Source organism: Colletotrichum orchidophilum (genome assembly GCF_001831195.1).
Source record: "Colletotrichum orchidophilum strain IMI 309357 chromosome Unknown Scaffold_191.1, whole genome shotgun sequence".
NCBI lineage: Eukaryota > Fungi > Ascomycota > Sordariomycetes > Glomerellales > Glomerellaceae > Colletotrichum > Colletotrichum orchidophilum.
Genome location: NW_019173147.1, coordinates 41,318 through 65,779, shown reverse-complemented (window position 1 = coordinate 65,779; position 24,462 = coordinate 41,318). Strand labels below are relative to the sequence as shown.

The 24,462-nt window shown below is 51.4% G+C and overlaps 6 protein-coding genes across 6 annotated transcripts; 4 read left to right on the top strand and 2 right to left on the bottom strand.

The window, feature by feature from the left end:
• Positions 1 to 134: 134 nt before the first annotated feature.
• CORC01_13419 (uncharacterized protein) lies at positions 135 to 2,076 on the top strand (the record flags this gene model as incomplete). The annotated part of the gene is made up of 7 exons (XM_022625036.1): positions 135 to 295; positions 365 to 499; positions 573 to 694; positions 806 to 1,198; positions 1,260 to 1,454; positions 1,514 to 1,606; positions 1,670 to 2,076. Coding segments are annotated over 7 exons (1,506 nt in total), but the record flags the coding sequence as incomplete, so codon positions are not given.
• A 416-nt stretch (positions 2,077 to 2,492) lies between these two features.
• CORC01_13418 (major facilitator superfamily transporter) lies at positions 2,493 to 4,481 on the bottom strand (the record flags this gene model as incomplete). The annotated part of the gene is made up of 6 exons (XM_022625035.1): positions 2,493 to 3,097; positions 3,191 to 3,383; positions 3,440 to 3,538; positions 3,615 to 3,976; positions 4,086 to 4,286; positions 4,367 to 4,481. 6 exons carry the CDS (start codon positions 4,479 to 4,481, stop codon positions 2,493 to 2,495), a joined length of 1,575 nt encoding a protein of 524 aa, XP_022468476.1.
• A 1,338-nt stretch (positions 4,482 to 5,819) lies between these two features.
• Positions 5,820 to 7,607, bottom strand: CORC01_13417 (uncharacterized protein; the record flags this gene model as incomplete). The annotated part of the gene is made up of 1 exon (XM_022625034.1): positions 5,820 to 7,607. The coding sequence occupies one exon, from the start codon at positions 7,605 to 7,607 to the stop codon at positions 5,820 to 5,822; it is 1,788 nt and encodes a 595-aa protein (XP_022468475.1).
• Positions 7,608 to 8,470: 863 nt separating this feature from the next.
• On the top strand, positions 8,471 to 10,639 carry CORC01_13416 (uncharacterized protein; the record flags this gene model as incomplete). The annotated part of the gene is made up of 1 exon (XM_022625033.1): positions 8,471 to 10,639. The coding sequence occupies one exon, from the start codon at positions 8,471 to 8,473 to the stop codon at positions 10,637 to 10,639; it is 2,169 nt and encodes a 722-aa protein (XP_022468474.1).
• A 4,222-nt stretch (positions 10,640 to 14,861) lies between these two features.
• Positions 14,862 to 15,398, top strand: CORC01_13415 (cell wall protein; the record flags this gene model as incomplete). The annotated part of the gene is made up of 1 exon (XM_022625032.1): positions 14,862 to 15,398. The coding sequence occupies one exon, from the start codon at positions 14,862 to 14,864 to the stop codon at positions 15,396 to 15,398; it is 537 nt and encodes a 178-aa protein (XP_022468473.1).
• Positions 15,399 to 19,380: 3,982 nt separating this feature from the next.
• CORC01_13414 (ABC-type Fe3+ transport system) lies at positions 19,381 to 20,501 on the top strand (the record flags this gene model as incomplete). The annotated part of the gene is made up of 2 exons (XM_022625031.1): positions 19,381 to 19,961; positions 20,015 to 20,501. The coding sequence occupies 2 exons, from the start codon at positions 19,381 to 19,383 to the stop codon at positions 20,499 to 20,501; spliced, it is 1,068 nt and encodes a 355-aa protein (XP_022468472.1).
• Between the last annotated feature and the right edge of the window lie 3,961 nt (positions 20,502 to 24,462).

Sequence of the window (24,462 nt, the reverse complement as noted above, 5' to 3'; positions counted from 1 at the left end):
CCCCCGGCTCCCCTTACCCCTCCCCCTCTCTTACCTTATTATCCACTTTTTTTTGTGTTTCCCGCTCGGCTTCCCCGCAAATCAAGCATGATCTCCCGGGAGCTTACGGATAGTTTCTGAACGGTGATGCACAGACCGGGTCTAATGGCGCCAATTTATCTTTCCCTATTGCGCTCGGCATTCCTGACACGGCCGGTTCGGCCTGCGGTCCTGTCGCCAACGAGGGCGAGTGTGCAAAGAACAGTTGGATCATCGGCTTTGTGAATTCCATGCCCTACATCACGATATGTCTCTTGTGAGTATAGTGAGGACCTGTTTGGGGTTTAGACAGGGGGGAGAAGACATGCTGATCGATGACGAATAGCGCTGGCTGGATCTCCGATCCCCTGAATGACCTCCTCGGCCGACGAGGTGTCATCTTTACCGCCGCCATATTTTCCCTGATTGCACCCTTTGGCATGGCTGTTTCGCAGACGTGGGGTCAGCTCGCGGCGTGCAGGTGAGGAGCTAGCCAACCCGGCAATCTCGACAACACCAACAGCGACATTGTGATGCTGACCCAATGTGAATAGAATGTTGCTTGGCATCGGCATGGGCTTGAAAGAAGTCACAGTTCCCGTCTTCTCCGCCGAGAATTCCCCCACTCTTATCCGTGGCGGCTTGGTCATGTCTTGGCAGGTCTGGACCGCGTTTGGTGAGCCTCAGAGCCCCCCCGAAGAACCCCAAGAAACACCAAGAGATGGGCGACAGTCAAGACTTCTTGGTGTCTCTTGGCGTACCGCTGCAGAATACTGATCCTCGCAAGGTATCTTCCTTGGCACATGCGCCAACCTCATCGTCGGTAAGACGGGTGATATTGCTTGGCGTCTGCAGTTCGGCTCTGCCTTTATCCCAGCCGTCCCCCTCGTCATCGGAACCTACTTTTGTCCCGAGTCTCCTCGATGGTATCTCAAGAAGGGCAAGCATCTCAAGGCGTGGGGCTCGCTGCTGCGCCTGCGCAATACGCCACTCCAAGCCGCCAGGGACCTGTTTTATATCCATTCGCTCTTGGAGTACGAGGAGACCATGGTGAAGGAGGCCGGGCTCAAGGTCACGAGCAACATGTTTACGCGCTTCGTCGAGCTATTCACAATCCCTCGTATCAGGCGCGCGACGTGGGCTTCTGGCGTTGTCATGATTTCACAGCAAATGTGTGGAAGTAGGTACCTCGAACGGCGACTTTGTTTTCACAGTACGAGACTAACACGCTTGTGTACAAGTCAACATCATATCGTTTTATAGTTCGACCATATTCAAGCAGAGTGGTATCAGCGACTACACTGCTCTGTGGGCTAGTTTTGGATTCGGCCTGATCAACTTTACATTCGCTTGGCCTGCTGTATGGACGATAGACACGTTTGGCCGAAGGGCTCTTCTGCTTTTTACCTTTCCCAACATGTTTTGGACTCTGCTTGGTACGTTATTCCTTCATGTTTGCAAGACTTTGCGGGGAAGTGCTAATATGATAGTATAGTGGCTGGACTCTGCTACCTCATCAACGACAGCACCGCCAGAATTGCCGCAGTGGCAACATTCGTCTACCTCTTTGCTGCCTTCTACTCTCCAGGTACGTCATCTCGAGACCTCATTCTAACCAACATGGCCAGAAAAACACTAATCGCCCCCATAGGCGAGGGCCCTGTCCCCTTCATGTACTCAGCCGAAGTCTTCCCCCTCTCCCACCGCGAAATCGGCATGTCCTGGGCCGTGGCGACCAACAACTTTTGGGCCTCGGTACTGTCCCTCACCTTCCCGCGCATGATTATCGCCATGACGGCGACGGGCGCCTTCTCCTTTTATGCGGGGCTGAACCTGGTCGCCCTCGCGCTCATTTTCCTCTTCGTGCCTGAGACCAAACAGAAGTCACTCGAGGAGCTCGACTACGTCTTTGGCGTGCCCGAGCGGAAGCACGCGGCGTATCAGCTCAAGACTGTTTTGCCGTGGTGGACGAAGCGGTGGATCTTTCAGAAGAAGGGTGCGGTGTGCCCGGATCTGTATCATGATGAGAATTCGGAGAATCAGCCTCGTGGGGAGTAGATGCTCTTTTCCGGAGAGAGGAGAGAGAAGAGGTAAGGCAGCTTGTTGGGTCTGGACTTGACGTCCTTGGATGTGGGTGGATTGTGGGTTTATCAGCGTGGCAGATATGTCTGCTAGACTCTCCTAAGCGAAGCGAACAGTTGTTCAAGGATCTAATGGCGGAATTCTATCCCGTCGTCGTTGGAATTATCTAGTGGAAATCGTACTATACCCTTCGTTACCGAAAAATCTACTTTCTTTTCTCAATGCTGGTCTACAATCGCGGCGCGTTGAAGCAATATACTCGTGATCATTGTATTGGCCTGTTCCTCTCCATTGCCGCGACCTATCCTAAGCCCAACTGCCAGCGAACTCTGCCCTTTGGAGGGCATTCTAAAGCGTATAACGGAACTGTGATTCTCACATCAGCGAACATTTCAAAGCAACTGGGAACAGGGATGGATACTCACGTAAGGGTTCTCGAAATCGGTATAATCCTGCTCGCCAAGCTCCTTGCCCCTCTGCGCCCTCTCCTCCACAGTCAACCCATCCGCAGCCATGGCAGCGTCCCTCTTCCTGTTCCTCCTCACCAGCACGAACCGCCACGTCAGAATGAGCGTAAACTCCAACCCGAAGCAGACGGCGCACCCAATCGTGCCGGGCGTGTACTTTGGCGCGTCGGCCGCCTTGAAGATTTGGCTGCCGACCATGTTGCCCACGCAATATCCGACAAAGGTGAAGCTGGACGTCATGGTGCGCTTGGTGCGGCCCGCAATATTGCTCGGGATCAGGGTCCAGGCGAGGAAGAGGCCGAGCACAAAGGGAACGGTGATGAAGTAGCACCCCCACTTTGTCCACTTGATGGCCGGGTCGTTGGGCAGGAGGGACATGCCGAGAAAGCCGGCGAAGGGCGGGAGCATGGAGGCGGCCATGATCCAGAGGCGGAGGTTGGGCTTTTTGCTGGTGAGGAGGCCGACGCAGACGAAGATGATGACGGACAGTACGGAGCGGGGGATGTCGATGAGGATGGTTTGGAGGTTGTCTGAGGGGGAAGGGGGAGACACTAGTTAGCATGCTTTGAAGATTCAAGAGTATAGAAAAGCTGAAGGAGGGAAAAATGGATTAGTGTACATACTGAAGCCAAAGGAAGTCATAATGATGCTGCCAAAAGTCGTGAGCCCACCATTGGGTACGGAGCTGAGGAAGGCGTTTATGCCGGCGAACCAGAAGCAGGGGTCGCGGAGGCATTCGACGACCTGCTTCCACTTCCAGCCTTTGATGGCGGTGCGGTCATGGCCTGTATTATTGGAAATGATGCGCGCGCTCGCCTGCGACGGAATGAGTTGGTGCGAACTAATAATATTCAAAGCGTTGGATTTCTTACCATGTCCTTTTCGGCCTGCGTCAGCCACCTCACCTCGGAAGGCGTGCCGAGGAGGAATAGACAGAGACAGCCGATGGCAGTCGTCAAGCTACCCAAGAACTGGCAAAAAGCCGTCAGCGATATCTTTCATGCAGGGGCGACAATCGAGAACCAAGCGGCTCGGGGGCAAACTCACGAAAGAAATGTACCGCCACGGCTGGGCCCCTTCTTTGTGCTGCGTCGACGCTCCGATGCCGTACATGATGAGAGAGGCAATGACGCCGAAGCCGGCGTTGGCGCTCTGGAATACCAGCGACCTCGACGCGTGCTCGCGCGTCTTGTACCACGTGCCGACGAGCAGCATGAAGCCGGGCGAGATGCAGCACTCAAAGGCGCCCTGCAGCGCACGGAGGACGATGAGGTGGGTAAAGTTTTGTGCGAAGCCGATGCAGAGCACGATGATGCCCCAGCAGATCATGTAGACGGAGAGGGTGCGGCCCATTTTGTAGCGTTGGAGGACGATGTTGCTTGGGAACTCGAAGCACATGTAGGTTATGTCTGGACGGTGCCAATTGTATTAGAGTCGTATTCCTTTTTGGGGGGGGGGGGACATGATGGTAACTGGGGAATCTGCCACGAGAGAAGTGCGCAATGTGATGGCACGTACAAAAGATTGTTGTGAGCCAGCTGTACTCCTGGCCCTTCAAGCCTGTGTCTTGACGGAGACCGAATATGGCTTGGGTGCCGAGCGCCGTCTTGTCGGTTTGCTGGATGCCGTAGCAGAACCACATGAGAGGTAGGAGGTACTTGTCGACCTTTCTCTTGAGCTTGTGGTATTCCTCCTTGGTGTACCGGCCCTCAACGGCGACTGCGTTGATCTTGTTAGCGCACACGCTTTTTAGGTAGGCGTTATAACCCAATGCAGGAGGGGAGAAGTTTTGATCTCACCGAGGTCAGTTTCGCCATTTCTCTCACTGGTCGTGTCGGATTGGTCCTGGTCCGACACGATGGCAATCTTCTTCTCCGTCATGGCGGGAGCTTCGATGTCTTGGGGAGAGGCCATACTTGCGATGGTTCACGAAGGGGACCTCGAGGCGGGATGACTGAAGGTCAAACTTCACAACAGGATTTCAAGAAGACGAGAAAGGTTCATTCACATTGGCCTGCCTGCTTCCAGGTAAAGGATGGCCATAGCTCGCCGGCCACATAAAGGGATATTATATGAGCATCAATGCTACAGTGCCACGGCGTGGTAGCTATCGCGTGCCAAAGGCGACGTAACCCCTCCCTGGTCGCATTCTAGATAAGGATTCCCGCGGGGAGACACAGGGCAGAGAAAATGCGACACACACATACACACATAGAGATTAGTGTAGAGAGACCGAGATCTTGCGTAGAGGGCAATCGCTACCACCGAGCGCAAAATAGCCGACCGCGTGGCTAATCCTGGTGGAACTACGGCAAGCAACATGGACAGTGACAAGGTGCCTTCCTGCACGCCGACCCTGTGATTCTGCATCGGACGACGGGCAGCGGGGGTCTACAGATATGTGTGGGTGGGTAATGTGTGCAGCCCGTTGCATCTTCGACATCTCTCTCATCCAGGCATACATCTGGGGGGCCCAGAGATAAGACCCAATGAGGGGAGAGACATCTCCAACGATTAAAGAGGTTGAAAGCGAAAGATTCCCGTCGCGTCGGGTAATGATACTCGATGTTGAGGGGGGGGAAGGCGAGCGGACATGCAGGGATGTGTTCATGACGTTCCATCGTACGCGCTGCGAAGCCGCATCGCATCTTTGCCGACGGCGAAAAGGACGTTGATAGGAGGCGGGGTTTTGAGAACTTGAGATGCGGGATGATAAGGCGGGAGAGGCGGGGCCAAGGCCGATGTTAAGGGTCCCTCCCCTGCCGGCGAAATGTCCGAAGACCGGAAACTTGACTTCAGTCGATATAATGCGCCCCTGTGCCTCGATGAGACAACAGTCAAGATAGAGCAGAAGGATCAAAATGGCCTGGTCAGGTCACGGATCCTTTCCGGGCGCCAAGACGTCAGCGGAGCATTCCGTTTTGCCTCCTTGCTAATTCCTGAATCCCTCTCAACTGAGGAGGGGGAAGCCGGGGTTGTCTTATCTTACCCCAGCTGCAAGCATGGGGAGGGGAGAGAAGCCGGACGTGGCCGAGTGATAACAGATAAAGCCGAGATCTCGCCATCTATATGCGGCAATGGCGAAGAGCGCAGCCACCCGCGTTGCTTCTGTAATATGCCTTGTCGACGTCAGGATCAAGATCGATAAACTGCGGTCAATGGGGTGTTGATAGTTCTCAGGACAGGTCAAAATCAAGGCGTTCTGTTTCTATAGATGCTGCGTAGTGTATCGGTATTGCCGTCCTACTCATACTACACAGCCTTGGAGGCGCGCGACTTATTGTCGCGGTGCCGCCTCTCCTTGGCCGCCGATTTGCGGCGCTTCATCCACGACTGGTTCAGGTCTCTCCGATTCTCCCAGAACCACTTTTGGAAATCGCCTCCGGGCCCGCTGCTGCCCTCCGGATCGGCGTTCCGCTCCGCGTTCAACGTCGCCTCAATCTCCTCCCGCGTCTCCTCATCCTCGTCTTCCTCCTCCTCTCCCTCATTGCCAATGGCCCAGAATGGCTTCGTGTGGTTCGGATGCGCCGTATCAGGCGTGGGCGCCGCGCTCCTGACGTTGCGCCACTCGACATCCTGTGCGGTAAATGGCGTCATGGGCATTTGGCTGGATGCTGCGACGTCCTCGTCTTCCTCAATGTCGTCACCTCCGCTGCCGAAGAAGCTAAAGGGTTCGGCTTCTTTGGCGGGGCCGGCAGCTGCGTTGCCGTCTTGCTTTGGACGCTTGTAGAGAGCCTCCAGAGGGTGGACTTGGGCTGGAGTCGATGGTGGTATCTTGATAGTGAGACTGACGTTGGATGCAGCGGATCTGGGCCGCGTTGCGTCGGCAGCTTTAATTGCAGACAACGGACTGTCGACGATGGCGGGCACAGAAACCTTTGTGGTCTCGGCCCTCTCCTCGTCCGAATCAGAGCTGTCGTCATCGGATGATGATGAATCGCTGCTGCTAGTGTCATCATCATCTGCAGCCTGTGCCTTTGGCGTTTGCTTCGCAGGCGTCACCGGTGCCGCCTTGACGCTCTCCGTGGCCTTGACTTTCTCCGTGACATTGACCTGCTCGGCCTCCTCATCTGAGCTCTCGTCCGAAGACGTATCCTCGTCGGACGAGGTGCCGCTGCTACTCGTAGTATCATCGTCCACAGGCGGCGGCGGAGTGGGAGCCTTTGCCTTTTTCAATGGCTTGGAGGACTTGGATTCGGGGGCCGGCGCCGTGGCCGTTCTCCTAGTCTTGGCCGATTCGATCAGGTTCCCTTGGGTATCGACCCATCCTTTCCCTTCGACAAATTCGGTGGTGAGGTTCTCAGTCGGTGCAGGTTTAGCGGCCTTGAGGAAGGTGGGGAACTTTGTCGTCTTCTCAAACTCATGAATGACAACCTCCTTGGCCTTCTTCCTGCGTTTCTTGCGATCAGGTTCGTCCTCGGGGTCGGCAGCCGCCGGGAGTTGCTTCGCAGGCAGCTTCGTCTTCAGCAGACATTCCTCCCTGTCCGTGTACTTTGACCGCTCCTCCCGCTTCTTTGTCTTGTCCTTCTTCTCCTTCTTTTCTCCCTTTTCCTTTTTGCTCTTCTTCTCCCTTATCTTGGCCTCCTCGGGAACGGTCCAACCCCGCTTGACCTTCCGGTCGCGGAGCTCAACGCCCTCGAGGACATTCTCGTCGCGCTTCTGCCTCTTTCTCTCCTCCTTTTCCTTGGATGACTTCTTCCGCTTCTTGCCGGTCTCTTCGCTCTCAGCCACAGGCATGTAGTCCTCAGCGGGGCGGGCCTTATCGATGCGCATCTTGGAGCCCTTCAGCACGGCGCCGTTCAGCCTCTTTTTAATCTTCTCAGCGTCGGCCTCGGGCACGTCGACGAAGCCGAAACGCTTGTCGGGGAAGGTTTCGATTGTATGGAAGGAGATGTTCCGGGCGCTGCGTAGGATCGCAGAAGGAATGACGACTTTCAAGAGGTCCTGGTCGAAAGGAGTAATGTGCAACCTCGTGTAGGCGCTGCTGGTGTCGGAAGGCCCAGCAGGATCAGAAGCAGTCGGGGCAGCACTCGGGGGCATCGTCAGATATTAGCGCGAGGAGGGGCCCGTAAAATAGCAAACTCTTGACGCTGTTCGAGCGTTGTTCGGCGTTGTGGCTGTCAAAAAGAACGAATGGTAGCCACCCAGAGCTTCACAGAAAAAAAAAAAAGTTAACAAGCTCCTTTGCTAGAGGATTTTGCCGATCCTCTCGAAAACCCTTTGCGTTGCGCAGGGATTTCAATTGGTCCAACCAAAGTTCGACCCGGGGCCGTGCTCACCTAGCGGCACTGTGGACTGGCACCGTGGTTGTCCACCCGCCATTGCTTATGTCATCTCACTTTTGTTCATCTCATCTCATTCCCGATTTTATCAATTCCCAGGTTCACTAAGTAACTCATTGAGAATATCACGATGATGCAATCAAGGTTCACTATATACGTGAATAGAATCAAATTCATGTTGCGGATATCATTCATTTTATTTCCAATACTGCGAGTGAGATCTGGATGGGTCCTGCTATGACTTCGCTAGGCGAAGGCCTCACAATGCTGCAGACGGGTAACTCCTTCTGTTCCTTCTTCAGAGGTGGGCATGTTTCCTCGACGAGGAAGCCGTGACGAGGGGCTCTCTCATTTTGCGACAGGTGCTATGGCCTGACGTCTTCCAATTTTTCTTGTGCCTTCATACGTTCCCCTTAGCCACGTATTGGCCACTGCGTAACATCATCCGACAGCAATCCTATAACCCAGTCGCCGGCTACAATTTGATAATCAGTCGATACGTCGTTGTCCTGTCCTCTCAAGACGGACACCTGCCTTTTTTTGCGCCATTTCCTTCCTATCTCTCTATGCTTACCGCGTAAGTTTGCCGCGACTTCTCGACGGCCTCACCCCATTTCCACCATGGATGGACGTTCAGACTTGGAGGATGAAGAGTTCCGCACCGCGCCTTCAACCCGAGAACACAGTTTGTCTATCAATCGCCCCCCGGCTATTACTCAACTGTCTGGTGTCTTCGTTCCCTCGTGTAATAATGGCACTGTCATCTACCCGACTACCACGCAGGCGAACCCTGATCTACGCCGACGTCCGTCTATCGTGCCCCCAGGTCCGCCCACTACCCTAGACTGCAGCCTACTCAGCAATGGAGATCTCGAGACTATCACTTGGTCCCCTCAAGCCAGCTCTGTATTCCGGCGGCCCTCGAGATGCATGAGTATGGACCAGACTAGAGCGCAGGCCCATAGCCACTGCCTACCCGCTGCCGATTCAGGAGCTGCCACCAAAGGGAGTCTATCAGGCATTTTGGGTCAAGGCAAGCATTCATCAGACACTATCTGCAAGCTTGTGCTTATTCCGATTATCATAGGAAACAAGTGTCTTGCCGGGAAGCCGCAGAACCCACCGCTACGGAGTGGGAACGACAGTCATAATCAAGCCGGGGCGGACGGTACTCGCCACCCCCACCACTCCATCAAAACAACGCCGGTGCGTGGTCGATGCGATCTCTCGGGTAGCCACACCTCATTTTGTGTTCGCCACAGCTGGCACTCATCCCAATCTGAGAATCTCTCAGAAACACCGAAACGGTCTGGATATAGCTTATGGGGAAAACCCAATGTCTTGATGCAAGCAATCATGGGAAAGGTCCGGAATCGTCTTGCCGGTCACCGAAGAGTAGGGAGCATCTCTCCAAACAGTCCTGGGGTACCAGAACTGTGCTCCCAAGGCTCATGCCAATACTTAATCAACGATGATCAAGTCCAGGACGTTGTCGAGATCGTCTTCCAAGAGATGTGCAAGCATAACACCGCCATGGATGCTTTCAAGACCACGATACCTCAGCAAGCGGATGATAGCTCCATGCAAACAAGGCTAATCAGAAAGCCGAGCTGTCTGAAAACTGCTATTGAGCTCCAACCTGCACGGGCAGCCGATCCAGCGACTACAATCAGCGAGCCCGAGACGTCATTCTTTACCCGGAGCGCCACCGATGGGCAAGTGCGATCAAAAGGCATAGCTCGGCCTGTACCTATTACAACAATCATTTCCCGAGACAGCATCACCGATATACGGTGGCTCTCTGATATCCATGCAAGCCAGGTTGATCAAGAGTCGATTTCGGATGCATCCGAAGCACCTGCCTCTGCCGTATCCCAGGGCAATTCCTCCTCCATGTTCAACGTTTCCAGCATCATTGAGGGAATCGGTCGAACTGTTGCTTCCGAAGTTGCATTAGAGCCACTTGACTTTCAGGGCTTCTGTCTCGGATCTGAGTCCGTAAGCAAGGTTCATCGTCGGAAGGAAAACGTCGAGGAATCAAGCGTTGATGGCGATGATGGAACTTCCTCAATTACTTCTTTCCCTAGCCTTCCACAACGGCATTGCACGAACGAATGGCTGAGGAGCCCAGCTGATCTTGCCGCTTCGGAAGACAAAGGCAAGATCGAGATGTATCATTTGGGAATCGACGCGAGACTTGGCAGTATCGCACCTGTCACCGAGCAGCTACCCCACATGGATTCTGATAATAGTCTAATTCATGGGATTATTTCGAGCTCACATGATTCTGCGAGCAAAATCAAGCCATCTCGTCGAGCCTCAGAAGCTCTCGCCGACTCGCGCGCTCGCGAAGAAATCATGATACCTGGTGCACTGCCTGAGACTGTGAGGCGGCGCTCCGCCCATTTCGCAGATCCTCTAGTACAAGAGACTCACAAACGAGAGCCGGGGTTCATGCCGCAGATTACTCGAAAGATCAGTTCTGCATTTAAGAGCCCAGCGAGTAGTGGCCGTACAACTCGCGCGCCAGCGCCATCCGAAGTTAACGATGAGGTTAGTAGGAAAGCTGGTGGGGAACTTGGCGCGAGCCGGCCAGCTGCAGGAAATGGTGATCCCGCTGTGGGATGCCTTTCTGAACCTGAGCCCAATGCCGTCTACCAAGCCATGGTATTATCGAAGCCTACAAAAGACAAAAAGAAACGCCGTAGTACCTGTTCTGAAGACTACGTTCCCCATATGTGTGAGGATGACCTGAGCATGTCAGGACTGCCCTCGCCCAATGGTCAGTAAAGCACGGAGGCGACAGCGCGAACACATCGGCCTGTGGAAAGTAGAGGACGTTCAGTAGAAGAGCCAAAACCCTAGAGTCCATAGATCGTAAATCATCAATACACCCACTGTTCCCCTAAGTCAACAACCTCTAAGTGTTTTGAAGTTACCTCAGTGCATGGAAATGCAAGCTGGCTGGATAGCCTGTTCAACTCCTCTGTACAGTGGATACACTATCGGAAAGTAAGTTAGTTCAATAGAGGAAACCGGAAATTCGACACTTTCTTATTGATACCATACGTACGATTCATCCCTCACACACTTGGAATTGCACACATTGAACAGCAGTCGTAAGAGAGCACCCTACTTACTGCTCAACCAAGGCTCACCGATCTCAGCGGCAAAACAACTGCACAATAGTGGCATGAAGCAAAAGCAATGGACACTGTGGGAATTGAACCCACGACCTTTCACAAGTTGCGCATCTGAAGCTCACAAGGAACTCAGATGTAGATGCGAAGCGAAAATCATACCCCTAGACCAAGCGCCCGTTGATAGATGCAAGGATCGCACGGAACAGGAAATATGGATGCATGCAGACCCAGTCTGCCAGTCTACGGGACCAAGTGGAGAGCAGTTTGTGGGGTGGGATGTTGCGATGTGAAAGCGCCGAGTTGCGCACCGGCTAGCGTCGGTGAGTGCGGTGACAAAGACTGTCGTCCATCAGAAAGAAAGGCTTTCTAGAAAACTTCTCAAAAATGTGGCTCTAATGGGCCTAAAACACTTGAAAAGCAAGTGAAGCGATCGTGAGACAAGAAACATTTCTGCAGGCAACAGCTAGGCTTTAATAACTCTCATGTCGTGGAGATCAAGCTTAGATATGTTTTCTGGGGAACTTTGTTGATTGGGCGCACGACGAGAAAGTGTAAAGTTAACTTCAGGTTTCTGAAATCTTAGTTGCCGAACCTAAAGCCTCAGACTTTCCCTCATAGCTACTACATTCAACATCACAACTGAGAAGCCTACTTGCTGGAGACATCTCCAAAGTTCTAGGTGGCGGGTTTCTTCCTGTATTCACAAATACCGCCGTTTGATCCCTTGAGCTTAAGCAGGTTTTCTTTAACGTAAATTTTGGCGCGAATTGCAATGATGTGTCTTAACAATACTAACTCGGGTGTAAGAGACCAAGCATCTAGCCTAACCATCCTAGAGCTGCCGGCAACGCGCCGTTTTCTGTCAAGTTCTGCTGCCCACTGCCCCATATATCTCCCAGTCGCCCATACACGTTTTGAAACTGGTTGAAAAAGTTGCCCCTTGACGGAAAGATCCACTTTGAGGATTTCGGAGAGAAACGCCCGTCATCTAGTCACTAGTCACCGTTGTGTCTGAAGATCCAGACTGGGGTCGAGAATATTTCTGCCCAGTTCCTGCCTAGTAGTGCCAAGACTCAAGATCCCATTCTGGGTTCCGATAGATCTTTTGTGATTGGTCCGAGCTGTTCACCCGCTCATCAACCTTCAGACACCAGACACCGTGACTCGGAGGCTGTGTCAGATGGGTGGAAGTTGGTCTCCTGGGACAGTCCCGTGCCTCTTGTGGCGGCAGAAACATCCTATCAGGGACTGGGTTTCGGGCCCAGATCTTGCGGCTGAGCTGCTTTGCTCACACCTTGGAGCCCCTTTTTTGGAGTTGACTCGCTAGTGCCGTCTGAGATGGCTCGATTTTGGTTGCCTCTGACCCAGCATCGTAACCCCAATTCTGTCTCCAGAGAAAGACGATTCTGAAGTCGAGATGAATGGAAAAACCAGCTGGTCATTGCTCTCCCTGGTTATGCAAAATGCCAAGCTTGAGTTAGGAGCATCCGAGAGCCGTTCTGTCCCGGCCTGTCAGAACGATTGCAACTTCGGAAAGCTCCAGGTTTTTTGTGCTTCAGTTGACACGACTCGGTGGGCAGACTACGTCAAAAGTTCTCGTCGCCGGAACAGGTCAATGTCTGAGAGGCGTCGTATGACTGGATGTTAGACTATGGCGACGGGCCGCTTGGATACGATTGCCTCTTTTGAACAAGCGGCTTCTGCGTTCCATTACTGCTGAGAACTTGTCTTGATTAGTTATCCTGAGTCCACCACCTTTCGGGCCGATTGATAGACTCTCCTCGAGGCCCACGATGCTCTTGAAAAGAATGGCCCGGCGGCAAAACATCAATTCCAAGCAGCCTTCGACAATCACTCCGCTATAGACTCAAACCCAATATGACACTTAATCGCCCAGCCGCTTTACGCTTACTGAAGCGCCTCTGACTCGAGATATACTGGAATCACCCGAATATTTTGACGCTGTTGGCAAGGACCTACCCTTTGATGGCATCAAGAGACGGCTCTAAGGGCACTGTTGTTATCAGACCCTTGAGACATGCCACTTCTTGGCTAATGGTCGGAGCGTTCGGGAAAGCCATCATTTCCCCATAATTAGTACAATTGCTCGACAGTCTCAAATGAAGCTGCGAAAGACAAGTACGGAACACCACTTCCAACCACAATAGCTATGCTCAGCTGCTGAAATGCCATGAACCTTGTAAGCCATCCGAATCCGGGCCGTTCGTGTGGCCCTACAAGTCATCCACATCCTGTGAATCGTGCGGGGAAGGCCGTTTAATAGGGTCAAAACTATGGAAGACAAACATCCGGGGGAAAACACCATCGACATTTCTACGTTGCACACATCGCTGCGACGGCTAAATAACAATCAGAATTCGCGAAGAATGCATAAGTGGCGTTGTCACTGCCATCATCCTCACGCAATTTAGCATGAGAGTACCCGTCTAGGCGCGTGTATAACCCTGCAGACTACTGATCTACAAACCGTTCGCCGACATTAAGCTTTTTCGATACCCGTGCCGGTTGATCTTCCGTGCCACGTATGCCCTCATAGGGCGTAAAACCATTGCCGACCTCCCTTGCCTGATGAGACGGGAAGGATGCCCGATCCAAGCGTACATACAGAGCCTACCCCAATGAGGTAATAAATGGGATGCCCGGAGCAGAGCTGTTTACGCCCACTCAAGCCGGCAGGCCGTTTGGACATATATCAAGTGAGCCCACCCATTTCGACCACCTCTTACTAGATTGACAGCTTGTCAAGTGAGTTAAGCGAGTGCGAATGGGCAGGGCTGAAAGTTCCAAACCGGCAACCGGCAGCTTGGCGGGCACTACACCCCCTCCAAATGCCTGACAGGCGCGGCCGACAATCACGAGCGTAATCGTCGTGGAAGCTTACCGAGGAACCATCCGGTCAGGTTTCTGTCATTTTGGCAGCTAGTTGGCGTTGACATGACTACCCAGTTGACTGGCTAAATGGGCGCTCAGGTGGATTGCGATTGGCGCATCACCAACACAACTCTGTTGGGTGTTTCGACTGATCAACGGCCGGTCCGCGCTGCAAAGCGTTTCAGCTCTGATGCGAAAACCATACTGGCTCCAACGGCTTCCTGGGCTGATCAACGACAAGGTCGTGGATCCCTTTGCAAGATCTACCCATGAGTAAATAAGCTGGGAAAGTCCCGAGAAGTTTGAGTTCATTGGCTCCCCACACAGTTCACTACGCACCCCGTTCATGAGCTTATCGCGATAGTTCTCTGGAAGCCAGACGTAAGGCCAACGCCGGCTTAGTGAGCCTCCTCAACCCTCCACCAAATTGCCAGGGTTGATCCCGTAAGATCGACATGTCATCCCACGCATCAGTAGCAACCTATAACTCGGATGAGTTATAACCCTGCCCACCCCATTGAGTGGCGTTTGGTATGTGAGCGCCCGGGGCCGGTTTGTGCCTACCTCTACAAGGCCGTAAGCGTGTCAAGCCATCCCAAGCAAGTACCATTTTAGGACCCCCATGCGGTCAGGGTGAACCAACAAGAACATCCTCTGCGTCTCATCACCCAAAGAGGAAAGCTGAAGGAGAAAAGTAGTTGTAGACCACACACATTCAACACAGGAAAGCTTTATCGCCCCCCCAGTATGTCCTAGAATGGAAAGTGAAGGGAGAAAACAAGCGCTGAATAGGCCTTGGCGACTTTACCCCAGATGTTGATAAAATCGAACCAACAGCCGCCCACCATTGCCAGTTTTGGTTTGGAAGTCGTTGTCGCCCTCTCCACTATTCAAGCTCATCTCTATCTACCTACGATTTCCAATTCGGTATCCACCACGTCCTCTAGTACTATCCTAATTACTTTTTCTCTTTGAAAATGCTCGGTCTTCAGGTTCTTCTCGTCGCCCTCCAGGCGTGGGCGATCACCGCTGCTCCTCTTCTCGCTGCTCGTCAAGCGGATACCATCACCACCGCTCTCGGCATGGTCCAGACCTCCCTCGAGAAACTCGATACCGCCGTCAAGGGGATCTCCGCGAGTGACCCCAACTCTGTTGCCCCGGTTCTCAACGCCGCCACAGGCTCCCAAGAGGCTCTCACCAAGGCTACGTCCATGATTGACGGCGCCAGCAACCTGGGTCTCTTTGGTGCCCTTGGTCTGCAGCAGACTGCCGACGGCCTCGTTGGACAGGTTCAGACCACTCTCGGCGATCTCTCTCAGAAGAAGCCCGTCTTCGATCAGCTCGGCGTCAGCTCCGTTGTCGCAGATGCTCTTCAGCAACAAAAGACAGGCAGCGGAGCGCTCGGTGACACCCTCCTCCAGAAGGTCCCCGCCATCGCCCGCCCGATTGCCCAACAGAGTACCGGTCAGCTTACCGAGGCTTTGGATAGCGCTATTGCGGTATTCTCTGCATAGACGAATGGGATTAGTACGACAGCCGTGCTGGGTATCGCGGCAGGAAATACGGATTCTGGTGGACAGGCGAATCGTGGAAGGTGATGAAATTGTCACTGTGAAGCGTGGAAGGAAGTCGGGGGCTAGGGAGATGGGGTGAGATGGTGGTAGGGTTGTGAGGGATGATGGATGAGGGAGCAAGGAGGAGGGAGGGGAGAAGAGGTGGAGGGAGGAAGGAGGAAGAAAGCAGCTGGAGACGGCGTGCAATCGAATCGAACAATTTCGTATTCGCCCTCGAGTCCTTCGTGAACGACAGCCCCACCGTAGCGAGTCTCCCGTGATGATACGAGATTGGTAGTGGTATCTCAAGTATTCTTATTTAATTCAAAGTCCGAATTTTCATTTCTCAAATATCGACTACTTTGGATATGATTGTGCTAGTACGTTGGGGGTGTGTTATAGCCCTAGCCGGCTTCACCCGTTCTTGTGTAATGAGGGCACCTGGGTTGTGATGGTCTGCGGGGTCTCATCTTCAGACGGAGGCCATGTTCGCGATGAGCAATTTGCATGATTCAATCTCGGCTTGCTCGTTCAAATGGCATCTGCTAAGCCAGCCAGCACTGGATTTGTCTCAAAATTTATCGAGAACAGCCTCAGGGCGGTTCGTCGCGTAGTGAAAGATATTGGCAGCTATCGGTCATCAACACCCCTTTCTCCACAGCGCCGGTTACCTTGCACTACCTTACCTTTCAACAGAAGATGTTTTGTACACGTAAGCTAATGGGCGTACAAAAAAGCGCAACGAAGAACCTGGCGCGAGATTCTACCAAGTGAAGTTGCAGACAGGCGAAAAAGTGTAAGTCAGCTGCAACGCAGCTGAGACTGAACATTGAACCCAAAGAGGAAAGCCCAATGAGCTCGGGGCCGGGCCGTGTGCGTATCGGCAGGGTTCTCCCCGTCCACCATCAGCCCTGTGGTCGTGCTATCAAAGGAGTGAAGCTTATAGCTTTCTCCAATCATTGTCTTTCAACCGAGCTTATGAAGAAAAGCTGCATGAATAATTCAGGGATGACCCCACAGTCAAGGCTGATTTTGCGTCGCATGTTTCATGCGTTCGAAAGCTTCTTGTTGCATCTATCCAACTGTCAGGGTATTCTTGCCGTTTCAAAGAGCTAGGCGTCGCCAATTGTGGCTGTGGTTTCTTCTTCATGCAGCCCATGCATGAATAGTTGCATACTTTGACAGCTGACTGACGGGAAATGATCGCGAAGTTTGACCAGGCTCTTGGATTTTCTTTGGCACTGATCATCTGGTTTCTAAGAACAATAAAGATTTCCAGTTCCAAAACTTTCCGTACAGCCGACGTTTGTTTACGGAACACTATAGGTAAGCACAGACAAAGAAGCAGTCAAGTCTAAAAGGATTAGGAACGAAACTATGCCATGGAACTTTCGTTCGAATATTTCTATCCATAATTCCGCGACAGCATAGACGTGGGACCTCCGAGAAGCCTGCATTATTATATCGTACTCCCTATGGCACCATTTGCGGAGTTGGTCAGAAGATGAAAATCTGGATGCCCATGAACCGGGGGAGGTTCGATTTGGGGCAGAAAATTTTGAGATCGGTAACTAGCCATCTTCTCCAACGCTTCCATAGATAGAGGGAGTTAAAAAACTAAATATAAGGCGCTGTATCAAAGGATATAACTCATATTGGGGGTAAGAACATGTTCATAAACGTTAGATCTGCCCACAAAGTCAATGCTGGATATTTATTTAATGTTGCAAGCCGGATCTCAACGCTTCTTATCCTTAATTGGCTTACGAGTATGTATTTTAGTTCACATCGGCTCGTTCAACGCCTGGAACCGAGTTTTATGCTTTAGAAAAGCTCTTGAAGAAGTCTCGCGTCGAAGTGAGTACTTTTCACTCGGGTTTGACCTTTGGCATACGATGGTCCATCTCCTACATAATTCCTACCCACTGAATAATCCAGGATTGCTGTGGCTGCGGAGTGACCGATGCAGCTGCGATGACTACATGTATATGCCAATGAGCTCTTATGGTCAACGTCTTGCGTGACCTGCATTGAATTAGCGGTGCAAGGATCGATAGCTTGTCATTCTGTGTAATTTGGTATCCAATGCCGGCTCTGGACCCAGAAAGTAGCCTAAGCCGCCCATGCCAGCTTTCCACATGTGCCTGTCGTTACGTGGAGTGCTCATTCAATACAGGAGCGTCGTTCCCTAAACTGTTTTGGGAACTTAGCATTATTAGTGTATGAAGCATGATGTGAATGCAATCTTCGCACTCCCTAGAGAGCGAGACGATTTTGCAGATGCCTCCAGTCACGTAACTCTATTTTAGGGAACAACGAGAACAACATCTTCAGAGGGGCCCGACTGTAAGATTTCCAGAGAGGCAGATCGCATATCACTATAGACTGCGTAGGGGAATCCCATCATATGGTATGACTGACTCGTAGTCCTTGATGAAGTCGTAAGCTGTACGGAGTCCAGGATTGAGATTGGCAAGTGCCGGCTTAGCAAGACGATCATGACACTGACAGGGGGGGCATGAAAGCGATAGCGCCCCCGAATACGTAAACTAAAAGCTTGTCAAGCTATCGAAATGCAAGGGTATTACGTTCCACGTATAACGAAGTGTACTTGTTGTGGGGAAACATGGCGTTATCCGACACACTCGTGTGTGAGCGTCTTCTGTGCGGCGCGATTAACGTACCTTAGTAGCAGTCAACGCTGCGTGATTAGTCGACCTTTCGAACAGTAAGATGCGGGCGATTATTGATGTTTGCAATTCATATGAATTTTGAATCATGACCTTCATGTCGTGATGGGCCGGGAGTGGAGCTTGGTGCCGATATCCCGGATGAACGTTGCCAGTGGTAAGCTTTGTATTCCGTTTAAGAAAAATAGCACTCTTTATTTTCTCAGGATCGCATTGTTTGAGGGATCACCATACTGGTGATCGTGACAATGGTTGGTTCAAAGTCATATTATCTGCTATTTAACCACGTCACACAAGTCCAAGTTTGATTCCCAGAGCAACCTTGTTTGGGGACGAGGCCATACATCTCTATGCTTTGGCCAAATGTTGTCAGCACTTACCATTTAAGCATGTTTGGCACAGGGGCTAGTGTAGTGTAGACTCCCGACTCATGCGAGATCTGGGCGTAGATCACCTCATTCTCGCATGGCCCAGGCCGCCACTGCTCTGGCTCCAGCGGCACGCTGACATGAACGGGGCTGTGAGGTTTCTTATTGCCTCCCACACCAGGATGCAACCAAAATTTGCTTGCCATTCGCAAGCTGTTGAGCCGGAACCAAATACCTTCCGTTATGCCAATGATGACCAATGGAAAGATCCCGGTCGAGTTGCCCTCTTGGTTGGTTCCTTGGGTGTTTGGTGGGTACTTCTGTTCCGTTGTCCCCACCGATACTGGACTCTCCGTCCTGATCGGGCAAGCGGCCGGATTGGATGCCAGCTCCGTGGGGGCGCAAGACTTGACTCGTCCGTCAATGGCTTGGAACGACTTTATCCCGCACATACTAAGTATGTACTATACTGCAGTCTGTAAGGCACGCCATACCGCCGTTTACCCGTAGATCTCCCTGCCGTTTAACTTATGAGGGCACTAATCTGGAAAAATGCTCCTGGATCGTCTCATCTGTCAAGGGGACCTCCCGCTGCTTTCGTCATGAAGCGCGCGGTAGACTTCTCGAGTCCTCTTCTAGAACATGGATGCGTAGTGTAGAATTATTCGCGCCAGGGCCTACGTCTTAGGAGGCATCACGAGATGGTCGTACAGGCCTTCGGGCTTGTGGTAAATTGGAAGAAAAGGGGTGGCATCGTGCTCGCTTGCTCTTCATATAAGAAGGAGGAAAGACGTCCGAGGTTTTCCTTTAGCTCACAAGCGGCTCCAGTCATCATCCGATCTATACACCTTCCTTCTTTCGTCTGATCAATCCAAGTCTGTCACTATGGTTCGCTCATTGTTGGCCCTTGCCCTGCTGGGCACCCAAGCCTTGGTCAACGCCGCCACTGAGGTTGAAACCCGCACCATTGATGAGATCTACAAAGCTGCCCTCGCCGAGGGCGGTGTCGTCACTCTCTGGCACGGCGGTGATGAGCTGACGCAGCAAAACTTCTTGAAGGCCAACTTTGAGAAAAAGTTCCCCGGCATCACCCTGAACGTCACCGTCGATCTCTCCAAGTACCACGACGGTAAACTGGACGACCAGCTCGCCGCCAAGAACGTCTTCGTGGACAGCATCATTCTCCAGACCCTCCACGACTACCCGCGCTGGGCGTCTGAGGGTGCACTTCTGGACTACGCTCCTCTCGGATACGACCAGATTCTCCCCGAGTTCAAGAACAACGAGACCGCTGCCTACTACGGCATCTACATCATTGCGTGGGCTGGTCAGTGGCACTCTGGAAAGCTCCCGGGTATCAAGGCCCCTGTTGAGTGGGAGGACTGGGTCAACCCTGACCTCAAGGACAAGCTCGTCCTGACCTACCCCAACGACGACGATGCCGTCCTCTTTGCTTTCAACCTCATGTAAGTTACACATTGATCTCCACAAACATGCAATCCCTAACAACAAAACACAGTCTCAAGCAGTACGGCACCGCCTGGTTTGACAAGCTCGTCGCCCTGAACCCCCGCTGGGTCCGCGGCACCCAGACCCCTTCCACCATCCTCCAAAAGAACGGCACCCAGTGGGCCGCCAGCTTCACCTCCTCCGCCAGCCTGAACCCCACGGCGCCCATCAACGTCTCCCACCCCGTCGAGGGCCGGTTCGTCTCCTGGCCCCAGACCGGCGGCATCCCCAAGGACGCCCCCCACCCCGAGGGCGCCAAGCTCCTGCACGCCTACCTGCTCAGCCCCGAGTACCAGACCGCCCGCGGAGGCTGGAGCGTTCGCGGCGACGTCGCTCCCCCCGCCAACTACCCTGCCATCCTCGACATGCCCGGCACCGACGCTACCGCTTTTGGAAAGTGGATGTCTGACCGCGCGGCTGTTGAGAGACTCCGCTTCTGGTTCGAGGACCGCCTTGGTACTGCCCAGGGTCTCAGCCCTCTGATTGATGACTTGTAAATGAAAATTGCATGTGGCTGTGATGGCATAGACGATCCCTTGAACTTCTTGTAGATACTAGCCTTATTCAAGTTATAGAAGAAAGTACATATGTTTTGGGTAAACAAGTCAACTTCAAGCAATCAAATTTGTTTACTATTATGGATTCTGTGATTGTGCGAACATCAATTTCCATCAACATTTGTAGACCAATGAACTGTCATCACTTGAATTCCACGCATAACCATCCTGCTTCATCCAACCACAGAAAGTCGGCATAGCAGCCATTGACAACAACACCAAAGCCCCAGTCTGGAATCCGCGCATAGCCGGCCGCATTAACCGATCTGTCAGGGGCGGACTGGGCAAGCGACCCAACAGGAGTTGCCGTTAGCCGACTTTCAGCAGGCGGCAAAAGCCCAGAAGTCCAGGCGATCCATGCAAAACTTAACGTGCGAATAAACTTTTACGGTCTGTGGGGCAAGGAGCTTGTTTGGTTTAGAGTGAAAATGGTGGGAAAGGAGGATTGATTGGGCGGGTTCGCTGATGACGTTGCAGCTTCATTAAATGCCACCCATAAAAAGTCACGCGTAGTCTGCGTTCCCCTCCTTTGGTTGGATTTTTCGCTTATTAATTAATTTCAGTCTCTTCTTTCGTCTTTGGACAGTGGAGTATTCTTCAATGAAGAGTGTGTCAGTGTGTGGCTGTGTGGCTGTGGGCAAGCGAAGAGTTGGTTGCAACAGGGGTCCTGCGATCTAAGCTCTCTGGAGCAGATTGCTTTCGGCATTGCCATTGAGAAGCAGGGCAATCCTGGCAAAATTTCCCATTTGCTGCCCGCTGATTGAAATCACACCATCTGCAAATCCTTTAAAGTTGCTTTAACGTTGGCCAGTACTCTGAATAGTAAGACATTGAGAAGCTTTTCTTACCTACTTCTTCAAAGGTTGCATTATGGCGATTGACTTAAGCCACCTCGGCGTGGTGGCAGATGTTTTGTCTACCTTATATCCACATTGCTTTCCTTGTTGGCTAGAGTCCGTGGGTAATCGAGCATAGCTTGGTCGACAGGCTCGGTGGCGCATTCATGATGAGCCCAAGGGATTCATATCACGTTGATGATGCACTGTCATACAAAAATTCGTCGGACAGTTTCCTATCTCTTGGTGGCCAGAGGATCCTTGACTAGCCCGAATACCCAACTCGCAGCAACTTTGAAGGCCATAGTCGAACTCAAGTCTTCTTGGTGTCAATCAATGGCAGGTTTTTCAGGCTATTTTAATATTGATATGATATTTAAGGTTTCTGTTCTGCATGGAATATATCGAGTGACGAGAATCGCGTGTAGCATTCGAATTACAGGCTAAGTATGCATTAAATACAGGCTAATCAAAGCTGGCATGTTCGGATTTGCTCTTGCTCTCGAGATGACTTCGAGTCACAAGAAATGGATCAATACCAGGCTCAGATCTTTAACCTGGACTGAAATTTGCCAGTGAATCTTTACTCAGATGCATGTTATGTCCTATAGACCACATGATCCATGATTAGCTCTCTTATCAGCTGCAAATTAGTTTCAAGCCTTAAAGGGCACCCAGCGGTGCCTTCACAAGGCTCAGAATATGGCTATGGGTCTTTTCAAATATCTTCGTAGTTAAAAGCATCAATCAACAACATTTTGACGTGTACAACCTGTTTTTGAAGGGGTTTCACTCTGGAAAGCTCGACAACATCATTCAATAATTATCGCGTCGTCGGACGGTCCCGTAATATACGTGAAAACCATAGAAGCGAGAAACATCAATTCGATCAAAGTCATTCTCTTGCACTCCCCGAAAACTTCAATCGCCGTTAAAGAAATTACTTCAGCTCACCATCACACCATGGCTACCGGGGATATCATCATCAGGAGAGGCATTGAAGCCGAACTCGTTCCAACTATGTCAGCTATACCTACGACCAAGACAGTTAATGCTAAAATCAGAGCTAACGTTGCCAGAGTCTAAAAGAATCATTGATTCGGTCTTTAACATAGCCTTTGCTGCTCAAAAGAAGTCAGTCTTGTGACGAATGTTTGTGCACATCTAAAACTATTGCCATCACTGATCAGATAGCTTGGCTCGGTCAGACGAATTTTAATAGATTCATTCAGCCTAAAAGCCACGTAAAAGTGTTGATTGAAAACTGAACTTCCAAGTTAAGAAATGAACGCAGTGCGAGGCCAAGATCATCTACGCGAGAGTATACCTCACACATCGGCAATAGAATAACTCTGAGAGTTCCGCTCTGCAGACAATCCACAGTTTTAAGTTAGTCAAATGATCTAAAAACAACACCAGACGAGTGGAATATATGTGGAAACTGCAAAAGAAAATACATGTAAGTTGGAGGAAGAAAAGTTGCGTGCTGGTCATACGTCATGCACGAGAATGGGGCTGGACTGATCGCGAGTAAAGACAAGAATTCGATTAGACACAGAAGGACTACTGTCAATTCTATCTATATTTCCTAAGCATCTCCGAATATCTTATTGCCGGGCCTAAACATCTATGGCCAATTCACGGACTCGCGTCATGTAACCTCAGATTGAAATGTTGACCTGCAATTCATTTGAACTGATTCTACCATTCTGAAGTGTAGGATGGAGGCTGATGTATACTGCTTCATTTGGGATTTTTTGACTGTAAGAGATATGATTTGCTAACTTGATCATGGAAATGTGCATCCTGTCTTGCTGGAGGACACTGAGTTGAATTCTGTTTTATTTTCAAACGTTGATTTTGAGGAATCTTGTGAAATTATGCTGAGGCGGTGTTGCAAGACTATATGCGCCTTTCACGGACGGAAATCATTTGGCCATCATCATCTTCATCAGATAAATCAGCTTTCAAGTGTAGCAAAAGCAGTCGTTGATGGTATGATGTCTAACTGACGAATTTGAACATTCGGCCATCTAGTCAGCGGCTTGCTGGAAAGGGGGATGCTTGGGACTTGGCGGTGATTTGTAATGCACGAGATGTTGCTCCTTCAAGGTGATAGAAAAGACTAGGATATTAAATGCTCTGACAGATTCAACGGAGACTGCAATCTGAAGATTATTCACCCGGTCTTGATCACCATTTTGAATCTTGGATCTACCGCGGTAGGGAGAAGTCTCGAAAATTCGTGGTGCCGCATCATCGGAATAGTTCACTTGGAGCATAGATTATGCGATTGTGAAACTAGACTTCCACATCTATCTCCGTCTCATGCAATGTATTTATGTGGAGCCCATAGCAAGTGCTTCAGCAGGCATCTCATCGCAGGGAGTATGCGGGGTTTATCACTGCTGTGTACGGAGCATTGTCTACTTGCTCGTATCTGAGAGAAGAAAAGGGGTTATCTGGGCAGTATGGCAGTTGACTTCCTAATTGGGCGCTGGGGGTTTATGTATTGAGCAGAATGTTCGAATAAGTTGCTACGCTAATTGTCTGGTTGCAGGCCCTTTGTCAGTCAAAAGAAGAATAGGGAGAATTCTCAATATCTCGAATGCACGATTAGTACGGATAACCATGCATTTGAATGGATAGGCGCGTTGAGCAACTTCTATCTTGAATGCTCCATCAGTTCATCAGGAAGCGGTGGAGAAACTGGATGAGGCATTGTGTCTCTTTCAGAAGCAACACTTTCCCGACCCCACGGTATGTACGAGATTCTTTTGCTCCCAGGGATTACCAAGACGTCGAGCTTTGCACTGTATTACGAATCCATGGACGCCAAGAGTGCAGTCACACGACAATGCTTTGAGCTTGGGCAATTGTTTACGATCCTCAGGGGGCGCAGACTAAGTAGTAGACAGGCCCCAAGCACCCCTTAGCCGAAAGGTGCCTATAGAATTCTGTCGTGTAATTCTAGGTTTTGATATCCTCGAGTAGTGAAGATGCGCTGTATACAGGGGTTGCGTTGGTGGCTCAATACCGTGCACGTTTGCGCAGCCTCTCATCCA